The following is a 19,595-nucleotide window of genomic DNA, read 5'->3' as shown; positions in this document are numbered from 1 at the left end:
AAAGAAAACTATCCTGAGAAAGAAAACTCTTTGTAAAGTGATTAAAAATAACAGAATTCATTTTAAAACGTGAAGTTTTATTATAAAAAAATAAGATTAAAATACAATGTATTATAAAGGAAATAAAGTGTCACAGAGATCAAAATGGGAGCCTGTTGGAAAGTGAAATGAAAGGAAAGAGGCTAATGCAATAAATTAATTTTTCACTCAGGTGTTTACTAAGGAGGAAACAGAACATGCATCATATATTCTGTATATCTACAGGATAATAAAAAAATAGTAATAATCAAATAATATTCAAATAATATTAATGTACAATGGTCAGAAGTGTTACAGATACTAGAAGTACTTAAAATATAGAAATCTGAGGGCCTCATGGGATCTTACCAATTGTACTTTAAGAACTTCTTCCAATTGTCACTCAAGACATAGGTTTAACTAAAAACTGCTAATGTAGTGCCCATTCATAATAAAGGCTATCAAAACCAAATCAAATAGTTAAAGGTTAATAAGGTGTATTTCCTACTGCAATATGTCTTGCTGTAAGGTTATCTAAACAACAATTAGACTCAAAGCACAGGATTTGTAGCAATAAGATTTTAATAAGGATAGTCATGGATTTGTAAATTGTACATATTGGCTAAGAAAAATATAAGTTTTATGTGAGCAATCAACCACAGTAAGGGATGGAAACAGAGTATTTCTATCTTCTGATAATGTGGGGAATCAACAAAATAGGCAAGCAGTGCTAGGATACAGTAGTCAAAAGCGCAGTGTTAACATCAAAGGACGTTATGTTAAAATTGTAGATGTTCTAGTAAGACTTAATTTCAAATACTTTTCACAATTTTGCTTATCACATTACAGGGAAAAAATGTTGCTGCTTTGGAATCGGTCCATAGAAGAGTGACAAGATACATTCACATACTCAGTTGAATGTCCTATCCAGGCAGGATAAAAGCATTAAATGTTTTCAGTCTTGAACAGGGAAGACTATAAGTGAACTTGACTTAAATGGCATTCAAATGGCAAAGACATTGACTTCTTCAGTATCAACAGTGAAACACAAGCCAAAAGGACACAAATGGAAACTAAGGGCGCTGAAAATGAAGAACCGGAGGCATTCATTTACACAATGATTTTGGGAGTCTGGGACATTGAAGCTGATGCCCTGTCTTCTTATAAGACGTGGCTCTATAAGACCTTTGGATTATTAACTGCCTGCAACCTCACAGGCTAAATGTGATGGCCACCTCTCATTCAGTCATTTATTACAGTATATTCCTATTTTTAAAAAAATCAAGACAGAAAAGAGTGCTCACAAAAAAGGTATTTTCTATTAGCAAAAATGCAAGTGAGTGTGTAAAAATAATTTTGCAAAGAAGTAAGGAAGCAGAAAAATGGTTTCGAATGCAAGAAGGGCATTAGGCCCATCTACAGTAGGCCATGTTGCATTTAGTAAAACCATGTATCTCATCCAGCTTTTTCTTTAAGGAAGTCAGGCTTGGCTGGGAAGCTTGTTCCAGATTCCCGAATGCAGTTCAACTAACTGCAACTGAAGGGCATGTTATCTTCTATCTAATGTTACATGATAGACTTTTTTGGATGCATTTAGAATAAAGCAGGTTTTGATATATATGTCTATACAGCTGTGAAAGGACAGTTCCATGGAAAGCCACAATCTTGGCTCAAACCTGGACCATGGTGTCAAGATGAAAGAGTAACTGCAAGCAGGTGCCTGATGAGACACACTTTGAGTGTGGGGCTCACAAGAGGAAAAGAAGATATTGGAATGGGCTCCCATGGAGTTACCCATGTCCCTGCAACAGAGAAACAGAAAGCCTTGTAAAAGAGCTGCCTAGAGACGGAGAGAGTCTAGACTAAAGAGGGGAAAGAAAAGTATACCAAAGCAGACGTTGTGTCAGAGGCACCATCACTGTTCTCACTGGTGAAGAAAATTAGAAATAGTTTATACATCACTGACTAAATCATTGCGAACACTCTGCATCATAACAAATGACGATGCATTAGCAGCCTCACAGAAACTCACTCCTGAGAAAGAGAGTTGAATTGCAGACCTTACTGGGTGAACCATAAGGAATACTATGCATCAAAACTAAGAGAAAAGTGAGTTGGGTGCAGACCATATGGGCTAAATAGTGGAGAACACTCCAAATCTCAGAGAACATCCTGAAAGGGTGAATGATTAAAAGGAGAGAAAGTGAAAGATTGGAAAAGAATCGAGTCTACTCAATTAATCACTAAAACTGCAAGATAATGGGAGAATCCTGCTATGCAGTTGTTCAGGTGTTATGGCATCTGTATGTTTTTACCTCCTAAACAAATCTCTGTTTTTAGACTCATGATTTAAGACCAGCAAATCCTACTGTACATTGTAAAAGGCTACAGCTCTCAATTGGAACCAGTTACAGATCATGCAGAGGAGTTTGAAGTAATCAAAGTTTTTAGAGTACAAAGACAAAAAAAAGTGTTATAGAAAACAAATGCACCAGGATCATCATGAATGCTGTTTAAATATCTGGTGTTGCCTTCATCAGCACTTCTGCACAATTTTCTTAACCATCGATAATCAACATTCTGCAAATAAGAAGCTAATTAGTTTCCCAGTGGTCAAAGTGAAAGAGTTAAAACAAAGCTCCATAAAGTATACAGTGCTGTACCATTATAAAAATTAGCATTACATTTGCCAAGGTGAGAGGAATATTTGATGTTCTTTGCAGCATAGCAGGATCAAACACTGAGAAGGTCATACAAACAGGCAGAGCCCCATCTGGGAAATGTAAAGTAAAATAGATACAAAACTTCCAGGCTTTTAGCGACACAATGTCAGCAGTTAAACCCCAGCATTTTATTAACAGAACCCTGGCAATCTGATAATGTTCAAAAGAGCTCAGATATTTCTCTGTTCATTTCTAGTTAGTACTGTAAATTGTGGTGGTGGACCAGTAGGTGGCACTCCCTCTGAATGACAATTTCTAATCTAATGCCCCATACAGTACCTAATGCTTTACCAGATTTCATCTTCCTGTGGCCATTAATGGTGCCATGGTGATGTTTGTAAGAGTAGGGTTAACTCAAGTGTCTTGAACAAATTCTATTATAGGATTATTCAATCTAAGATTCTCCATTATTTTATTTGGTAATTTCTCACATCTCCACCTGATCTGCTACAGTATGTACTCTAGTGAGCTCCTGGTGCAAAATATATTACAAATTTGAAAAAAAAACAATTGCTTTACTTCTTGCCAGATTAACTCCATGCCACATATAACACTATACTGTATATATAATATAGTGTGTATATATAAATACAATATTACTATCTTATTATTATTGTTAGTTTGATTTCATCCAAACTATCCAAACCATCCGGAGACACATCTAAGCAAAAAAAAAAACAAGCAAAAATCAGAGACATTTATTATGCACTTATGTAAAATGATGCTATTTAAACTTCAGTGAGGAACTGTATACAGTAAGTACAGTGTACCTGTTAAAGAAATTAAATCAATAAATGCTCCAAAGTGAAAAGAGATTCATACATGTCAATCCTACTGTCAAGAAATGTGCTTTCTTGACCCAAGGGATATTTACACACACACATGTACTGTACAGTATGTGCTTGTACAAATAAATATCAAAAGCTAGCAACCCTAAATATTTGCAAGAGCAGGAGAATAGATTGCTCTGGAAAAGCATCAAGACCTAAGAATGACTGGAAGAATATAGAATTTTGTAAAATGAAAATACAAGCAATAAGGCAAACAGAGCATCAGTGTGATAGGCCATACAAATCTCTTAACAAGAAATAAAGAGCTAAACACATATAGTATCCCTGTATGCAACAGAAACAACTGATGAGTCATGCCACTTGTTACATCCTACAGTATGTCTGCTGAGTCACAAATTAAACAGAGCAGGAAACAAGATTCACAGAGACATGAAAATAATGGATTTACTATGAAAATGTCTTACTTTTAATGATGAAATTGTATAATGTATTTTTAAGATTCATACAGGAAATCATATAAGAAGAATACTTCGGACTTTGAATATTTCTATTGTAAATGAAGTATGAGTTTTAGACTAAAATTAATTCAAAATATTGTTTCACCCATCAATCACAAGTTTGATTAAATCTGGTATGTATTTTGGAATTCCCTTTAGCAAGGGAAATATCTTCCATGAAACAAAAAGACATAATTATATAACCGGATGCTTGGCTAGACATAAGTGTTTTAGACAGTAGTCTAGGTAGCAAAAACATTTTCTGGCTCCAGACCCCCTTCTTCTCACAACTTCAGATTCCACTTTACCTGTGGATAATGTGATTAGTTGTGAGTGCCCCAGAAACACACACATTTTTATTTAAATAACAACACTTTTTAATCATCTTAAAAAAAGTAAGAAAAACAACTGGGGAATTTCAAGTCCAAAAATGCATCTACATCATTAACACCCACATGATCTCATAAAACAGACCAAAGTTTCATGAGAAAGTTCATTTTCACCAATACTGTACAGTAGTTTAACACAAAAGAGGTTGAGCAGAATCAATAGGTTAGAAGAAGATACAACAATGGTCTTTATAATCCTAAGGTGCAGAAGAATCAACAGTGAATTTAGCAATGCAGTTATTGTATTGTATTTTACTTGTAAAAGCTGCTATCGAACAGATGGGATTTTTTCAGCGTATTCTGACAAAAAAGGTCAGTATCATAGCAGATAGGCCACACTCAGGTACACAGCAAGCAAGAACTCATTAAATTATGGGGCTAGTTCAGAAAGAACTCTACTTCCTCTATTTTCTATACATGATGAATAGGTGAAAAAAGGACCACAATAGGCAAGTAATGGCCCTTTTCAACTCATTTTAAGAATTCCTAAAGGATGAAATTATTAACATGTGGCAATTGAAATTCACAGTAGTTTCACACTAACATCTGAAATGTCTTTCACCATCTTCATCTTTTCCTTTTCTACATATACTGTAATTCCTATATTACACCTTATATATCATGTTGTTTTATTAGTTATATAAATGTAACTAGCATGTGAGTTGATAATAAAAAAGGGCAACTACCTTCTGAATGCAATGTAATGTAGTCTAAACATAGTCTAAACATTAGTTATCCCAGGAGCATGTGGTAACAAATGGTGTTAAATTTTATGCTTTTTTTTGCAAGATGGAAACTCAAGGTTTTTTTTTTTATTCTTAAAGTGTACTTGACAAACACTGTGGAGGTTATTCATAAACCTCCTGTCTGTGTTTCTATGGCAGTAAAGGCTATTCTCATCTTTTAAGGCTATTTCAGATTAATAACTATTGTTAAAATGTACTTTTCCCTCCACTTATCCTTAACGTATCTAACTTTTCAGCAACCTCTTCTTTTGAAATATTAAGCTCTTGAGAGAGGTTTCGATGCCTTTCTCTCAAATTTTGAATTCCAAAAGCCATTTCCACAGCAAAACCTTTACAGTTACAACATCATCAGATCTGGTCAACTGCACATGCATACTGACTTTTACTCATTGATGGAAACCTATAAAGTAAGTTACCAATAGCTTAAACACTCCCAGACAACACTAACTTAGAACCATTGCTCACTAGATGCAAAAAAGTATATACTTGGCAAATAAGAAATAAAAAACCAAGAAACTTATTTAGCTATTTTAAACAGAATATGGACACTAAAAATAAAATTTAATTCTCTTTTTTACTTCATTTGCATTGACGTGTACTGTACATGTGAACAGATAACCTGTACAGCGGACAGACATACTGTAGGTTTCTTAGATTGTATTGCAGTTAGGAGTCCTGGTGTAATCATCCTGAGTATTCATGTGGATAAGAAAGGATATGCTACTGCAGTATACTTAACTTTTCATTGACAAGAATATTTGATGTCTCTTGGGGTTGTTTCTGAGCTCCCATATGATGTAGTTCTTGGAATAGATTTACAATCAGTAATTCTTGGTGAGATAGTCTTATAATTACATGACAATGCCAGGCCAAACAGCAGGAGCAAATTGATAAGGAAGTGTGATGACAACTGCTTCTGTGAAGGTAAATTTGGAGGTGAGTCCAAGGAAGAAAAGCAAGTCCTGAAGACCAGTGTAGACTGAAGGTGTCAGGAATGGGGTATAACAAGATCACAATAAAGATATCCAGCAGCTTCCTGCAGCCCCTGTCATGGACGTGGCCACCACACCAACACTGCCCTCTTCGTTGAGCTATGAATGTGAATGACAAAGACAATAGCTCTTCTTTCTTTCAGGTTCTTTACTTCTTTCAATAAAAGGCTAAATGAGATCCCTGGATCAATTTGCTACTAACTACTATACAGTAGTGGCAAGGCTTTTATGTGTCTTTTATGCTGTAGAATTAAGGAGATCAGAAAAATTTAATTAATTAAATTGATTAACTTATTTCTTTTCCCTTGAACTCAAAATGAATCTGGTGCATCTTAGCTCATGTGAGTGAATTTCATAGGAATGCCGGTAAGATGTGTCCCCAATAAGCAAAATGCAAAATGTGTAGGGATTCTCACACAAAAAAGGACATCACATACTGGGTCAATTCACCCAATGATGAACTTTCCAGTGTCTCTTTGTCTGCATTTGAAACAGGGAGACACATCTGGAATAAAAGCCTAGCTAACAGGGCTAGGATTGTCATATGCACTCCCATGAGAACTTTAGAGAATACGTTTGAATCTCTAGGGCAGCTGGCACAGACTCAACTAGACCTGTCAATCAGCTGGTTGCTGCGGCTACGCGCTCTGGCGGGAGATCTGATCTCCCTGTGCATAGCTGATTACCACAGTTACAGTACCTTATTGAGGTAATTTTATTGTTCCGATTTCTTATTGTTTGAGTAAATTCAAGCCATCATCACTACACTACTAAGCATTCTAGATGGCCATATGGCCTCTTTTGATTTGTAACTTTTCTTATACAGTATTATTAATAGGAAGATGTCTTCTGGAACTTCTTTTCACAGTTTCATATTGTAGTCTGCTTTGCCAGTCCTTGGTTTATACTGTATATACATTAAATTGTCTGACATACAATACATTGATAGATGCTGACATACCATAGACAAAGCTAAATAAGGCAGACAAAACAGTATTCCTTTTCTGATTCCTTATATTAATTAGAGCAACTTATGCATGATTAACTCCAGTGATGAAACTTCATAGGAACCATATCAAATCTGGATTGTTATAAGAAAGTTCCAATCTTTTTAAATGACCAATACTGGTAAAATACATAAATTAAAAAGGAAGAAAAAGGCAGACTATGTTACCTTAGAATAAATAGAAAGGCACCTGTTAGTTATTTGTTTTAAAAAAATTAATTTAAGACAGTCAAATGAGGATTATTCAGAAATTGTTGGTATCGACAAATCCCTATTTCATTTTTGACTTATATCATTTATTTTATTATCAATCCAGAGGATGAATATTGTTGGTGACCTATTTAAAAATATTTTTGTTGATTTTGTATTAATAGGTATTGTATGGCTTTTCCCTTTTATAATATTTTAATTACTCAAAAACAAAGACTCCAGCTACAATTCATCAAAGTTGTTCAATGTACAATTTGAATATATTGCTTCATAATTCATAAATTGTAGTGCATAATACATGTGAAATATTGTGTAATACTATGTTTTCTTTTACAAAATGCTGAAGGGACTGCATAAATAAAACTTACACACAATGCATAAAAAATACAACGATTCATTATTTTAAACTATATGGAGTTCAATATATCAGACATGAGTCGTGACTATTTTGTGTGACCTTCTTCTTTGAATAGCGAATGCTGTATTTTTGTATCTGAGAAGAAGGTCACACAACAAGAATAATATGTCAGCTAACATATTACTATCAGGAGTAGATGAGGTGGTGGCAGTTGCAAAAATAATATATTAATGTGTCTATTACTCACAAAGTTTGTCTTCAGGTCGACGTTAGTATGATCCACACCTACAGTACAAAATAAATAAGGTGGTTAGCACAGAGTACTTTTGAAACATTTTAAAATATAACACCATTCTGAAACTGTACATGCATTAAAACACATCTCATATGGCTTAAACATTTTCCTAGTTAATGTCTCATTTCAAGCTTTTCAGGAAATTGCTTAGAATGTATCTGTTGAACTCTAGAGACACACAAGTGAATTTGTACATGCAGATGACTTATTGCTGCTTATTTGAATTCAGGATGGAATTCCCACCTTGCGAAGGAAGCAGGAGGACACTGTTGCACACGGATGGAATACCGGCCCTTGTTATGCTTTTGCCATGGGATCTGCACCATTTGGAATTATTAAAGTAGATAAACGGCCCTGCCCTGAGACCCTCTCTCAGTGGCTATGGATGGGAGGGCTTTTTGTGGTGCTTTTGGAAATCAGCGTGTCCTGAGAATGGCCACCAATTACTATGTCACTCAGATCACACTTTCCAGTAGAAAAAAAGGTGCATACCATACAACCGCAGTTTCAGCCATTTTTTTATCCACATGCTTCACCGTAATTGGAAAGTCCAAAGGCAGTTTTTACTATAATCCTTTATAAGATTTAACTTTTTTTTTTGGCAGCACTTTAAATTCTTTAATCCCATCAACCAACTGGCTTCCATCTAGCACTCAGCTTCACACGGTGAAGCCTGCTTTTGGCTACAGCAGCTGTGTCTCCTGCAGGCAGTCTTAAAGACAGATATAATAAAACACCAGGAGGGAGTGGGTCGACACAGGAGCATGAAATGGACGAGATGAAGCCTCTTTTGTCACACACAAGCAGATTGTAAAGTTACTATAGTAACATGCTGTATTATACCCCAGGTTGATTGTCTTAATCTCAGCTAAACAACAGAGGTAAATACATTCTGTTCCAAACCCATTTGTAGCGAACTAGGTCCGTACCAGGATGCTTCCGATGTGCTATGACTTTTTTTTTCTGTATGATCAAGAGTATCATGCAGTTTCAGAAGATGAGTATTTTCTTTTTCAGTGTTAAAAGACTCTCAACCAGATGAAGATCACGTTTCTACATAGGCATATAAAACATTGATTCCCAGCAAAATTAAGTGCAAAAAATGACAAAGCAATAACTTTATCTGCATTTAAAAAAGAAAAAAAAACACAGCATTCTTTCTTTCTATATACAGTATTATATTTTTGTCTTCTGCACAAGTGTGTACAATAGTCATTTTTAAAAACTTTTAAATGAAAAAATAATAAATATTAAATAAATAATAATGGTTAAGAAGACAAATTATGATTCTATTTTTATTAAATTTAAAAGTGGAGACTGTATCTGTTTCATGATAGTTTTTAATGTATATTTAACATGATCATGTGTCTCCATCCATTTATCTGGTGTTTGTAACAATTAGTTGTATTATTTCTTCATTACACAGGCTGTATTTTTAATTTGACACTGGCCATTAAAGATTCATTAGTGAAATATTGTGAAGGTAATTAAACTAACACAATTAAATATTATGTGTGTGTGTAGAGGGTTGTTGAGGCATTGTAATACATTAATGGTTGAAAGGACAGAGGCCTGTATGAATAAAAACAAAATAAAAGACTACTACTTTTAAAAAAAAAACAACTACGGAAGTCACTTATTGTCTGTTTTTTTTATTGCATATGCAAGTTATGTTTGTCTCCTACAAATATGCAAAATGGTTTAAAGCTTGGCTTTGGAATTCTACAGGTAGATTAGAAGATTGGACAACCATTAGATGTAGTTTTGATGATCTTAGATCGTACTGTAGATCTTGATCTTAGAGTCATTACACATCATTCTTGTTTTAATAAAGCCCCTGCTTCCTAAATACTAAAAATTCATTTATTAGACTGCTTTTGGTCTCCATTAAAATGAGGAGGACTCATTCTTCGCTGTCTTTGCAAGTATGGATTTACCCTCAGGCTTCTAATCTGACTTCTACTTGTGCAAGAGTATTACATTTGACATACTTTCAATACTGCTGTGGTCTGAGAACGAAATGGTTATTGTTATTGAAATAATGCAATATGTATGTAAGGTTGAATTACATTTCCTATTTTAAATGTTCTTTGAACTTTAACACACTATAGCCTCCGCTTAAAAATCTTTAGTTTTAGGATCTCATTTAAAAACAATATGTTGTCACAGAAAAAAAAAACTATACAGAATATACAGTTTGCTTTAAATGAGCTTCCTCTAAATATAATAAGATAGTCCAGAGTTCTCATAAAACAACTTCAAATGTTACATCTGTTGTATAAATGTTAGTTTTTTTGCTAATGTATCTAGCTAATGTACTGTATGTCAGGACCTTCCTGATGCACAAGATAAACATCAGAAACGTTAGTGTCTGTGTTTGCTCCATTTTATGTATGTTGTATGACACACAGTACTGTACAATTTAACTTTCTCTATGCTAATAACTCTAATTCGTCAAGACTCTCTACAGACAATCAAATAACAATCTTGATGATCTTGTTATCAACAATATTTACGTATATACTGTATACTGTACACATGTTTCCAAGCAACAGCTCATAGTGAAGTCCCTACAGTATCAACCTATAACAGGAGGCCTACTCAACATTTCAGGGAACATTGTATTTTTAAACATTTTAAATTAAGAGAAAAATATATTGTCCAGTTAATAATGGTTGCCTATTTTCCCTGTAGGCAAATGGTAGGCAAATTGCCCTTCTAATCCCTTTACTATGGAGATGGTAGTTTGCCGACAGTTTGCCCATAGGGAAAATAATAAGTATTTATATGACACTTTCAATGCTCAAAAGTTGTCACATAAGTATTCTTAAATTTTATAAAACTTGAAAATTGTAGTGTAAAGATTTTAGATGAATGCTTGTACGTGGATGGAAGTCTTAATTGGTATCAGTATCAATCCCATAACAGCCCAGTTCGTTCTCATCAGTACTGCATTAATAAGCAACACACTTGAGTCAAGTGTTTAACTGTGTTGTCATATTAAACTAAGATCATGTCAACCAGGGAAAAAGAGGAAAAAAATAGTAAGGTAAAGATCAAATTAGCTGTCATTTTTCCATCCATCCATCCATCACCAGAAAGTCACTTATTCCTTGTAAGGGTCACGGCCACTGTTGGTTTTTTAAATGAATAGCCTGTAGTCCAAAAATAATTATTCGATGTCTCTCACCCTAGTTTTGAAAATATTTTACTGTATTATTGTTGAATGTGCTAATAAAATACCCCAAGAGTTTTATTTCTGAAACCACGTGCTTTAAATCTGATATAAGGTTTATTATTTGTTTAACTAAATGGTTTTCTTTTTTGTGTTCTTCATGACCATCGGTAACTAATGCGAATGCACTGTGTTTTCATTGATTTGTGTTACAATTATGACATAAATGATTATCCAAATCTCATCTATACAGGTTAATTATAATTACAGGTAGACAAGGATCACCTTTCTAATCCCTTGATTGAGGTGTCTATTATGCAAGTTGGTATCTCAGAATAACACAAGCTTCCTCCTTATAAGGGTAATCAAAGCTTTTTTTAAACTAAAAACAAAACAGCTTAGTAAACAGCAAAGGTTAAGAATTGCTCCTTTACTTTAAGCCAATTACAATGCAATGGTCCACTTACACATGAACACAATTCAAGGGCAGCATAGCAGCATACAATACCTACAGTACACGTTATCTTGTGGTTCACAGCCCAGCTAATCAGAGCTCAGATACAGCCCTTTCAAGCAGGTACACAGACAATACTTGAAAACACAGACCCACTGAAAGGCTTCTCTCTAGTTAATTAAAAATATATGGTCTGTTCATCTGAATCTTGAAATCAAGCTCTTAAAAGTTAGTAGAAAAGCTTATGGACTTATTGGCAACTTTAACAAATTCATATAAAACATGCTAAAGTACAGATCTAACAATATCATTCAGTCTGTGTCTCTGATTTCAAACGGTAAAAATAGAACCAGAAGTACTGTATATTTTATTTCAAACACATTAGTAGATGCAGAAAACACAAACACAAGTAAAAAGAAATCAAATAGTAAAATGACTGTAGAATACAGGAGTGTAATACATGTACTGTATATACTGTACATTAAGTCGACAAAACCTTATCCAAAGGTTCTGTCAAGTCTGCCAAGAACAACATGCCTCCACAACTCATATCATTCTTGGAAGAAGAAATTATAAAAATAACATGTTAACATCACTTGTCCCTTCTACTTGAAACTTAAGCTTTTCTGAAGTACCACCAGTTGTGTGCCAAGGTAGGTAACAGAGAATAAGTCACAAGTTCACACCCACTTCCTGCCACTGAAATTTTCATGGGTGGAAAATTGCCATTTGGGAGAGTTTTTTTACATTGTAAGCTGCTATTAGATTTGTGAAAAACAGAATCCTTCCAGGGTGCATTGGGTGCTGTCCAACTGCTCACCTGCAAACGAAGCAAAAGGTTATGTTTTCCAATATTGTGATGATAGAAAATCTGCAGTATGATGTGATTTGCCAGTGTGCTTTGCATACCTAACACTTTTTAGAGCCGAGAAGGTCCTGCTGTTATTAGTCCTCAAACAGTATATTATCTTATTTTATATGGATGTCACTATGAATTATGGGACTGGGACTACTCCACTTTATATAAAGTTAAGGTGAGCCAGCATGGACAGCTGTATTAGGGCTCATCAAGGTGACATACACTAGAGCAATACTAATAATTATAAGGTGAAAGAAACTATAATACATTCATGGCAGTAAGAGAAGTAAAACTGTATTAAAGAGGACACACATTTAAATAAATCAATAGTTTCTGGAATGTTTACCAGTCTTTCTAGAATGATTCCCAGCTGTCTCCAACTGTGATTGGTCATGTACTGTAGATATACTGTAACATGGTTTTTCTTAGGGATGAAAAAGCTATTAAAATAAAATGCATGAAGCTTGCCCTGACATTTTATCTGTGCTTTAACATGTACACTCTATTAAAACCTTTCACAGATAGTGTATGAAAGCATTACCTCTGTTATACAGCATTACAATTAAAAGGAAATCCAACATCAACATTGTGCTCAATATTTAAAACATGTCAGACACGTCATGAATAAAGAAATACTGCTCTTAAAATAAATCTGCCCCAGGGGTGTAACTTGCATATGTTTTTATTGGTTTCAGTTATTTACAGGCATGTTAGATCAAATGCTAACAAATCGCACATCAAATCTACATGAATAATGGAAGAAGGAAATACAAATCATTTTAGTATGGGAGAAAAAAAGGATTTGAACCCAAAGGACAGTCTACAGTAAATGTCTTAGCAGGAGCATAGCATATGTAACGGATTTCTTGCAAGCCAGCAGACCTCAAATTAATTGTACTGAGTTAACTTTTCTTCACAAAGAAATTAAAGATCTGCTGTTGTCAACACTTGAGCACAACCTTGCTGATACTTAAACGCAGAGGAGGGTGTGACATCCTGCCCTGACTGCCTTGCGCTAATTAATCACTCTGGTATTTAAGACCATTCAAGCAGACAAATAAATGGAGAATAATTAGGGTATCTTTGTTCCAGCCCAGCTCCACTCGCCAGGAACTGAGGGAGAGGAAAGACTGGGAAGTAAGTGAGATATTAGTATGCACAGCTTCTCCCCTCTTATTCAAGTTCCAGAGAGATTAAAGGAAAAGCCAAATTAGCAGGCTTGTGACTGAGGTTATAGCTTGAGACTACAGCACTGGGATAGTGCCTGCATGTGACACACAGTGAATAGCATGTGAGCCGCATATCGAATAGTTTTATGTACTGTACATTTTTATAACTATAAAATGTACAGAAGTTGTGAGGTGCTGTTACAGTATCTGTCAGTCTCAAATATGCCCTTTCTTTGACCTTGGGGATTCTTCTATTTTAATTTAAACCCCTCTGTAATTTTGATCCATCCATCATTAGAAAGCTGCATTTTCCTGGCAATGGTTTTGGAGTCTACCAATGGGATGAAAGGAGTGACAACAACTTGGACAGGACACCAGCCTATCTCAGGGCACACACACAAGGACACAGGGACAATATGGAAACACAAGTTAATGTATCCACTGATTTGCCTTTCCTTGAGAAGCTGGGGAAACCAGAGGGTGAAAGCCCATGTGAATATAGAGAGACAGATTATACAACTAAGACATCAGCATCTAACCCAAACTCCATGAATCTGCAGCGCTAACAGCCAAACCACCATGTTATCTCCCTTCCAATTTCATATGTAGATTGAAATTTAATCTTGACTGCTAATACTGTCTAATCAAAGTAACATTATACAGTGTGGCTATATACAGTATTATATACGAATCATTCTGGTATGGAGGGACATACAAATAAAAAAAGGACCCTTACAGTTCTCATGTACTGTGGATTACCTCCCACCACCACACTGCTACTCACATGCCCTTGATCCCAGGCATGTTCCCAGGAATTGGCAGTTATGGAGGTGACTGCAAGACCTTCTAACCACTCTGGGCCATAGATGCAGGATACATTACAAAAAAATAAAGTCACCCACTGCCAGACGCAAGCTTTTGACAGTCGAGGTTAATTGAGATTTTCAGATCTTTCAGATCACAATACGGGAAGGAAAACAAATGATGTTTTATGGAAACGTTAAAAGGTTTTAATTTTTTTCCTAAATCTTAATTACTGTACTTCAAAACTAGAAACTGGACTTGATTTGCTGAATAATTTCTGTTATTTGAAGACGGTAATATAGGCAATTCAATTCAAAATACATTAAACTAGAAATACAAAAATGTGCAATTTATACAGAAATATATTTTTGTTCATCATACTCATAGGAATAATTAAAAAGCCTTATCTTAAATAGCACAAATCTGTTTTTGTCAGACAAAGGTAAGAGTATTCTTCAATACTGTGAAAGTCTCTATCACTGATATTTGAGAAACTAAGAGAGTGCCCCATTCTTACTCAATTTCTTTTGATATTATGCATTCCATTCACTGTAATACAGTATGAATATACTGTACAGTTATACAAATATTTGTGTCCTTATATTAAAGCAAACGAGTTTTGGATTAATGCCATGTTTTGCTAAATCTATTGTACAATTGTATTGGGCAATCAAGAGAAAATAGTTCTGCAAATAGGAACATTGTTTCCACTTCCCATCCCATTTCAGTGATATAAAAAAATATAAAAAGTTTGCAAATAAACTTGAAAGCCGGTTTCCCCATCTTCTTTCTACAGCCACCTACATTATTACAGACAATTAATATGATTATTTTGTATTTTAGTGCTTATTGGCACGGTGAAATCATAAATTTCCATGACCAGCACTGAGAAAGTTAAGATAATTGTGTCCCTTCTTCTACAGTGAAACACTCGACAAACATTTAAAAAGTCAATACAAGTATTTATTTGGACGATCAAAACTACAAAGAAAAATATTTTTTTAGAAAGATCGTGACATGGAAAGGTGAGTTTAAATAACCAGATGTAAACCACATATGATTTAAGAAGATTCATACAGTATTGTTACGGACGTCCAAAGGGACTAACCGTGGGGAGCAGGAGAACGGAAAAAGACCCATATGCGTAGCGGGGAGACGGGAAAAAGGCCCGGGCTCATTAGTGCAAAGAGTTCAGGAATGCCGTATAGAAACCTATGCCCTCAGGGAGCAGACGTGGGGCGCCCTGGTGCTAGGCGGGTCTCAGGACATCCGAACGTCAATGCTGAGCGAGGACAGAGTGCAAGACCCGGAAATATATAGCCCAAGGGAAAGAGAGGGACCGGAAGGACAGCAGACCGGAAACAAGGGACAGGACAGAGAAGGAGCGCCCTCTGGCTGCAGAGGGCGTGACAGTACCCCCCCCTTCATGGGCGGCTCCTGACGCCCATACAAATAAATGAGCTGCCCAGCACTGGGGGGAGGAAAAACCTCATTTAACTGAAAGGAAACCTCCGGGAGTCCACGGCTGAGAGCTACCCCCTCCTCCGGGGTATAAACCTTTATTGGGTGGAGGAAGGGGGGGTAGAGTAGAGCTCCGGAGACTAAAAACAAAAAAGTACACAAGCACAAACACAACAGACAAAAACCTGGGAAAGACCAGGGAGACAAACCACACAAAACAGATAGGAACCAAAAACAGGTAGGAACCAAAGTTCCGAGACACAGGGAGCAGGGGGACCAAAAAAGGGGGGAAACCAGGAAGAAAAAAAATCAAAACAAAAGGCAAAAAACAAGAAAAAACAGCAAAAACCCCGGGGAAAAAAAACGCAGACTGGGCAATTGGCACGTTCACATTCTAACGCTGATATCGGAGTGGACAACCTGAGGAAAGCCAGAACGAAGTCCGCTCACAGACACAGATGCCCGGAGTGATATCCAGCGAAAAGAATGGAGGAACGGCAGAAAGCTTACCATTCTATCACTGATATCGGAGAGAGCAAGACCAGGAAGAGCCAGGCACGAAAACCCGCTCCAGACACAGAAGCTCGGAGTGATATCCAGTAATAAGAATAGGAAAGCCAGCTCAACATTCAATCACTGATATCGGAGTGATCTACCCGAGGAAAGCCAGGTGCAGGACCCGCTCACAGGCACGGAAGATCGGAGTGATATCCAGTGATTAGAATAGAGGAACTGAAAAAAAAACAGCCCAGAGAACAAGAAAAAACTGCGGCAAGACAAAAAGCGCCGCTCGCGGGGTCAGAAAGTGGCTCAGCATTCTGTCACGGACGTCCAAAGGGACTAACCGTGGGGAGCAGGAGAGCGGAAAAAGACCCATATGCGTAGTGGCGAGACGGGAAAAAGGCCCGGGCTCATAGTGCAAAGAGTTCAGGAATTCCGTATAGAAACCTATGCCCTCAGGGAGCGGACGTGGGGCGCCCTGGTGCTAGGCAGGTCTCAGGACATCCGAACGTCAATGCTGAGCGAGGACAGAGTGCAAGACCCGGAAATATATAGCCCAAGGGAAAGAGAGGGACCGGAAGGACAGCAGACCGGAAACAAGGGACAGGACAGAGAAGGAGCGCCCTCTGGCTGCAGAGGGCGTGACAAGTATCTCCCATGTTTGTAGAGTGGTAGATTCCAAGTGACATCCTTTTAAACCTTGGTGCATCAAGGGATTAAAATGACTAATGAAAAGGTTTGAAGAGCACATCTTTTCAGCTCCCTTTCCTTTCTCATACACTGATCATCAAAAACATCAGGAACTTACATGTACAGTCGTATTAACAGATTTTTATCAGTGCAATGCATAGATAACTTGAGCTACACAAGATATCGGAAACAAGACTTCCATCACCTTTCCTGACCAGAGCAATCCCCAGACCTGGTAGAACAGATTCAATGTGCATTTCAATTCCACTCACTGTTACCCCCACTAAAGACCCTAGTGAAAGTAATTCTGCTAGATGAATGGAATGCCAATACTTAAATACCTTGCAGAACACAGACCATATTCTGTCCTAGCTACTCTTTCTGCTTTCCAGAATCTAAACACATTATTCAGTAGAGGTTCTTAATATAATGAAAAATATTAATTACACTTCATTTAAAAGTCTCACAGTTTTAACAGTCGGCAGTATTGCGCATGTGTCCAGAACAAAAATATATAATATCTTTGTGCACCTACTATCACTTGAAAGAAAACTAAATGCTGTTTTGGTTATATTTTTCAAACAACATGAAACTATAGTATAACACCAGAATAATTATACTGTACATATATACAAAGATTTTAACCCTGCACTGCAAATATTCTGCAATATTCCAATATGCCTGAAAGTATTAAGAAGAACATAAGCTATTTGACGCATGTAGTCCATTTGATATTCTAAATGGTAGTTAATTGGCCCAAAAATCACATGCCTCCTTTTCTATGTTCCATTTGTTAACTCTGGTTCATGTTCATTCTGAAGAAATAAACGGAGACGTCTATACCTGTGAGAATTTTGAATATTTGTACCAAGACCCATCATAATCTTTCCTGTTCAAGAGGAAAAAGGTTCAGTTCCTTCAGTTTGTCAGTGTAGGACAGTCCCTGGAATGTATCCAGATGCTTCCAGATGCCGTTCTCTGGTCTGATTTTACAGCAGTAATGCAGTATCTTTTCTACAATGTGATGACCAAAACTGTACGCAATATTCCTTATTCTAGACATTCATTATTTAAATAAGGTCAATATTCCATATTCTAGACATCCATATTTTAAACAAGATCAATATTTTAGATCCATTTATTCTAAATAAGGCCACATGTACAATATTTAAACAATTCTCATCACCATATTTCAGAAAGATATTGCTGTACAAAAATATATTTATATATAACAACATATTACAAATACACATTTTAGTTATTTTAAATAAACATCAATATACTGCAGCATTTAAGGGTGGTTTGTAGCATCAAATAGTATAATTTATTTATTTGAATTTACTACAAAAATCGACATTAAGAAGGGGATATCGGAGACATCAGTAAGTACCTCTCATTCCCTTTAATTCAGGGAATGAACAGTCCACTACATTAACTATCCCCTGCATCTTTATGCCTCTTCTCTCTATACTGTACCCTGACAAAGGGCTGCGTCTCAAACAGCTCCTGATCTAATGCTTGACTCAGTGCCACACTTTGAACACGTAACATGCAGTCACCACCAATCACAGTGTAGCACTGACCAATATAACAGCATACCAACAACCAATAACAAATGAATATACTGTATACTAGTTTTGCATAAGTAAATGGTTCTCCAGTATATAATGTTTGGGAATGTATTGTATCAAAAATCATCTACCACATACTGTACACGACAAATTTGGAATCAGTATATACATTAAATACCCGTGAAAATCTTGGAAATGGAATACATTCTTTTTCAAAAAATGCATGGGTGTCATTATGAAGTATATTGATTGAGTCTCATGTTTCAACTATTTTTTTAGAATCAGCTCATTTGTATCAGTTATTTATTTCTCTATGACATTCTATGTCAGTAATGGCATCCAGTTTTATACATTTGCATACTGTTTGTGTTCCTGACACGGATTGCTTCTCAAAGTGTGCAATGCACATTCGTACAGCCCTCTTGTCCACAGGTGAGCATTTTATTCTGCAAACGCCTTTAGAAAAAACACATAGGCCATGTATTCACCTTCAATGTACTGCAGTACCCCAGTTGCTTATGAATTATATTACATTTAGGACAACCTTTTAAACCTAACCAGATTCTAAGTCATGTTTCAAGAGCTGAAGAGCTCTTGTCTAAACTCATCAAATCCCTTTCTTTCAATGAAATACAGGGCCATATGACAGGCTTTGTACTGAGACTCTGACAGCATGAGCTTAGAAGTAACAGTAAAATAAATTGCTCCCGTTTGTTTTTTTTTAGGGTAAATTGTGAGGAATAGACATGTCAGATACAAATAGAGTAACAGTAGTCCTGAATATAAAGTCAGGAAAATGTATCTATTTTCTGGCTGTTTTGGACAAACAAATATTTGCCAAGACTTTTCTAACAGCCATTCAAACCAGTAATACACAGATTGAGAT

General features: G+C 36.1%; 1 protein-coding gene across 1 annotated transcript in view; it reads right to left on the bottom strand.

Moving 5' to 3' along the window:
- The window catches only part of LOC148839769 (PC3-like endoprotease variant B), a 341,720-nt gene that overhangs the window by 117,996 nt on the left and 204,129 nt on the right, over positions 1-19,595 (bottom strand). The window contains exon 7 of the mRNA XM_088938784.1: positions 7,978-8,015. Within this exon, the coding sequence (XP_088794910.1) occupies positions 7,978-8,015 (38 nt within the window). The remainder of the gene's footprint in view (positions 1-7,977; positions 8,016-19,595) is intronic.

This window comes from Atractosteus spatula, chromosome 2 (genome assembly GCF_055471065.1).
Source record: "Atractosteus spatula isolate fAtrSpa1 chromosome 2, fAtrSpa1.hap1, whole genome shotgun sequence".
NCBI classification, from domain to species: Eukaryota; Metazoa; Chordata; class Actinopteri; order Semionotiformes; family Lepisosteidae; genus Atractosteus; species Atractosteus spatula.
The sequence above is the reverse complement of the archived record's forward strand: the minus strand, read 5'-3'. Positions and strand labels throughout refer to the sequence as shown.